Genomic DNA, 5,015 nt, shown 5'->3' on the forward strand with positions numbered 1-5,015 from the left:
CTTGGCAGCATGCACCTCAACGCCATCAACGGCTCCTCCGACTCCAACAGCTTCAGCCCGTTCGGCCACTCGAGCCAACCCCGGGCCATCGGTGGCCTGTACGGCGCCTCCCTCTCCGACAACCACCCCTACCGTCCTCAGGACTCTGGCACCAGCTTTCACGAGACGAAGAAAAACTCCGGCCAGTCAACAGGTCAGCCAACAGGTCAGTCTACAGGTCAGCCTACAGGTCAGCCTGCGCCAACAGGAGATCCCGTCACACCCAACAGGCCAACTTCCTATCACTACAACTGCAACCAGATCATCACTCGGCAGAGAGAAACGCTGGAGAATCTGAGGAGCACCATCATGGCGTCGCCGGAAGTACCGCGCCGGCGCAGTCTTGACCTGGATCACAAAGGGAAGCCCCATTCGTGCTGCGATGAGTTGTTGATGTCGTTGGAAGAGGCTGAAATGTTGAGGAGCAAGAGCTCTCCTCTAGCTGATGATGTGGCTGCCCTCAGCCTAAACGAGGTGGGTGTACTTTCGTTTAAATATTTTTTTACAGAGTGAATGATTTCTACTATAGACTAAATCGCGTTAGTACTGTCTTTGTCTTAATCTCTTTAACCAGCCGAAATTAATAATAAAACTAGGTTTGGGCTTTGGTGCGGGTTTGGTCGGACGCTAGTGTAGACATCTTATGACTTGATAGGCAGTGGTTCCCATCTGGGTGTTGTCTAAGTGAAAATAACACACACAACATCACTACTGTATTAGTTTTACATGAACTCTACTTCACCTAGAATTCTAGCACTCATGTGTTGAGAAAGTCAGAACAAACACCGAGAGCTGATTATGACAGAAACAATAGCTCAGTTTATCGAGAAAAGTTTAATGTTTTGTGTTTAGTTTTTAACATAGCCTCGAATTATTGCCTGAACGTGTAGGTAGACAAAACGAAATTTACAAATCAAGATCTACAAGTATGTTATCTAGTATCTATTTGTATCACCAGCATCACACCTTGGCACACGAATCAGTCATCTACGAGACAGACAACCGCGACAGCAAAGGTGCGCCAAAGTTGACACAGGAGCTCAAAAAACGACGCCGCTACCACACTGCCGACTCAGCGACAACAGAGAGGGCTATCAAGCTCTTGGAGAAAATAAAAGGTACGGACCTCCCACGCCTATTCTGTTCATCTTTTATTGTATGTCACCGAAGCTCTCATACTTCAGAAGTTTTTTTTTTTTTTTTTTTTTTTGGGAGGGGGGGGGGGGGTTATAAACCAAAATAATGATGAGTGCGCATGCGTGGATGTATGTATGACTGATGACCCTGACATGACGAGAACAGAGAGCAAAATCTCACCGGTTTGAATACAACGAAAAAGAATTTATATAGAAAGTATATACTTTTATCAGTGTCCCCCCCCCCGGATAATGTAGTCCACCTCCCCGTCCCCTCCCCTGAACATGTCATGCCGCCCCTTTCCCGGAAAGCAAGGTCTGAAAGAAACTCTGAATCCAGAGCTCTAAACATTCCCAGACCTGAGCCAGGTGATGAACACTGCCCTGCCCACACCATTACCCCTGTAATCCACAGCTCCATATTTGATTTGACTCACAACAACACCACCCACTTTCCATTACAGACAGCAAGAAAGACGCGAGCGCCACCGCCCACAAACACAGCAAACTCCGAGAAGAAGAAGAGGACGAGCAGAGCATCAACCGCCAGTCAACATCGCCTTCCAAATCCACCGGTAGTTCCCGCCACAACGTCTTACGTCATCTGTCGGACACGGCTCAGCCCAAAGACAAAGCGCCATCTGGTAGCAAACGATCCAAAGACAACAAACTCTTGTCAAGAGCCAGCGTTGATTAGAGTCCGGCTAATTAACTAATTAACAGAGGAAAAAAATAACATTTTAGAAATGTTATTTCATTGTTTTTTTTTCACCCAAAAATTGTTTTGATGAAAACTAAGAAGATTTCTTTGATGCTGCTTATAACAAAATAACCTAAACCTTGCACAAATTAAGTTGGTCTAGAACTTTGATGATGATATTAATGGTTGAGTGAGCAAGAATGACGACGCGTGAATCGAGCATTTGTAGATGTGGTGCTTGTGGATGAGGTGGTTGTCGATGTGGATGTGGTGTTTACGGGTGTGGGTGTGGGTGTGGTAGTTCTGGATGTGGATGTGGATGTGGATGCGGTAATTGTGGATGTGGTGGTTGTCGGTATGGGTGTAGGTGTGGTAGTTGTGGATGCGGTAGTTGTGGATGTGGTGGTTGTGTATGAGGTGGTTGTGAGTGTGGTGGTGACGATATATCATGTGACACATACGTCCAGTCGGTAGCGTAGTGTGCGCGTAGGAGCAGCTCACCCTTGACCCTTAGTCACGTGACATTCATACCTGTAAGTATGGTTGACACAAACTGACTGGACATGATTGCAATTTTTTTTAAACTATTTGTATTATTTTGTACGCGACTCCCCTATATATAAATAAATTGTTAAAATCTCGGGCGAAATACCAGACAAATTATATTTCTGACCAAATCCCAGAAAAAAAAATTGTCATATTTCAAAATATTTTTTTAAATAATCTCACTGACTAATCAAGACCAAAAAAGTCACTACGAAATCCCATACACAATATCCCAGACAAAATCAAAGACAAAATATCTCATTAAACAAACTACAGCTAAAAGACTTCAAGATCTAATATACTTGAATAATCATGGAAATGAATTTTTAAAAAAAAAAAAAAAACAACACTGGAACTAATGTCTACAGATTAAAAAAAAATGACAAACACATGACTCAATGTTACGTATCACAATGTAAAACAATCTATTGATTGTTTGTGTAAATAATGTACATATATTTTTCAGTATTTTACCCCCCCCCCCCCCCACCCACCCACCTTATGCTGTGCCATATTGGCTTCCCGTTCTGTTAAACCAGACTTTGATCAATTCTTTTGTTTTTCTTTACACGACGAGTCGTACTATCCCCTCTGTCGTCTGATTATGTGTGACTCGATTCTCAAGGAGACATGTGATTTTTACCCACCCTGAGACTAGTGACTTGGGTGATTGTGGTGGGGGAGGGAGACTTCAATGATATACCCCCCACCCCTCCACACACACAAACACACACTCGGATTCATATATTCTGCTGCTGTTTAACGAGGCTCACTTTTCAACAAAAGAATATTTTCATCGTTATTTTTGTGCACTATGTCTTATAATATTTTTTTTTACAAAAAATTGAGTTATGATACAGTGAGAATCACATTGTTTGTTTGTTTTAGTATATGTGATTTTCAGTAAAAAAATGTTTTTTACTTTTGAATTCCTCTGACTTTTAGGGATATCTTACAATGCCACGCTAATTTTGCTCTATCCAATTCTTTACTTGTTCTCCATCCAGCTCGCTTACCTGTAGCATTCCCTCCCCCCCCCCCCCCCCATCCCCTCTTACTCATATGTCGATCCACAATATGTGATGCGTATCCATTTTTTCATATTCCTCATAGAATATTTTAATTTCTCAACTCACACATCACACTTCACCCTTACCCCTCCCCCCCTAAATAATTGCCCAACCATCCATTACAAACTCAAACAAAGCCTTCAAATTGTGATACGTTTTTATATATCCCTATTTTTTTAATTGTGATACGTTTTGTATATCCCTTAATTTCTAAAATATGATACGTTGTATATATCCTTCAATTGTGTGATAACATTTATGAATCCCTTTGTCATTAAATGTTATACATTTTACATATCCTTTAATTATTTTTTTTTTATTTTCCTGTGTGACATTATAAATGTTACCGGCAAAGTGAGATATGTAGGCATTTTGGAGCGTGGCAAACCATTTTTAGGCCAAGTGTGAGATATAGGTACAGAAGAAATGTTAAATGACAAAATGGTTATCAATAAACGAATAGACACAAAAAAGTGATAGGCTGTGTAATAGTCAGTAAATGTTTTTAAACAATCAAACATGTTACGATTTACTTTGGAGAACGGATGCGCTTATTCTACACTTTGCCGGATTCATGTTTGGTATTCTATAGAATGCTGGGTGTCGCATTTTTCCGGTAGCATACTTTGTGTGTATATATATATATATATATATATATATATATATATATATATATATATATATATATATATATATATATATATATATATATATATATATATATATATATATATATATATTCACATTTATATTTAACATGTAATCGGCTGGCCGAGCGAACTAAATGTTTGCCCATTTTTACATGTATGAACTGTAACATTGTCTATTATTCATCCATTTGCCGCACACACATAATCGTATGTATGTGTTAATGATGAAACTATTTACTTCAACCGTCAGGCTAATCCTAACCCTCGCCCTAACACACAGAAATACGAATATGCGGGTAGGGACCTGTTGTAAAACGATAAGAACCCCGTGCTTATTGTAAAATAGCGTCATATTTGTTGTTGTTATTTTCATTATCAAGCTTTGTACAAGATTTCTGAACTTAGAAGTGCATTTTAACGTGTCTTTAATATTTTTAGCTGCTTTTTATCAAATTGTATGTGTCAACAAGCTATTTTTAGTGTCCATGTTTGGGATTGTATCTCTAAAAATAGCTACAAAGATTAATCTGACCAATCGATGAGGTTCTTTTAATTGTGTTTACTTCGTGTGACCTTTGATACTGGGTAATGTTATTGCTATTTAGAATGTTGATCTTTTATTTTTTATCAAAATAATAAAGATATTTTGAACATAAAATCGACGTACGTTTTGTTTGATACATCGTCCAAAATGTTTGATAATAGTTACGTTAAACGCGACTACAAATACGTTCAATGTAGGTGAGGCTATGGCATACCGTTTCTTCTTCTTCGTTCTTTAATGTATTTATATCGGAAGGTTTAGACAACAAGACCAACTTTGTTGAGGAACTGGACTGTGGTCTCCAGATCTTCGGGCGTCCCATACAGTTTA

The 5,015-nt window shown here is 39.5% G+C and overlaps 1 protein-coding gene across 1 annotated transcript; it reads left to right on the plus strand.

Moving 5' to 3' along the window:
• Nucleotides 1–296: 296 nt before the first annotated feature.
• Nucleotides 297–2,702, plus strand: LOC131950787 (uncharacterized). Its single transcript, XM_059312970.1, has 3 exons — nt 297–513; nt 998–1,157; nt 1,640–2,702. The coding sequence occupies exons 1-3, from the start codon at nt 349–351 to the stop codon at nt 1,870–1,872; spliced, it is 558 nt and encodes a 185-aa protein (XP_059168953.1). The 5' UTR covers nt 297–348; the 3' UTR covers nt 1,873–2,702.
• Nucleotides 2,703–5,015: the final 2,313 nt, after the last annotated feature.

This window comes from Physella acuta, unplaced genomic scaffold, assembly GCF_028476545.2.
Source record: "Physella acuta isolate Inbredline_101_S28 unplaced genomic scaffold, ASM2847654v3 ptg000778l, whole genome shotgun sequence".
NCBI lineage: Eukaryota > Metazoa > Mollusca > Gastropoda > Physidae > Physella > Physella acuta.

Excerpts from the sequence above, each read along its gene's own strand:
- LOC131950787 (XM_059312970.1), top strand. The coding sequence starts at position 349 with ATGGCGTCGCCGGAAGTACCGCGCCGGCGCAGTCTTGACCTGGATCAC. Across the intron at positions 514-997 it reads CTGCCCTCAGCCTAAACGAG|CATCACACCTTGGCACACGA; the intron begins GTGGGTGTACTT and ends TTGTATCACCAG. Across the intron at positions 1,158-1,639 it reads GCTCTTGGAGAAAATAAAAG|ACAGCAAGAAAGACGCGAGC; the intron begins GTACGGACCTCC and ends TTTCCATTACAG.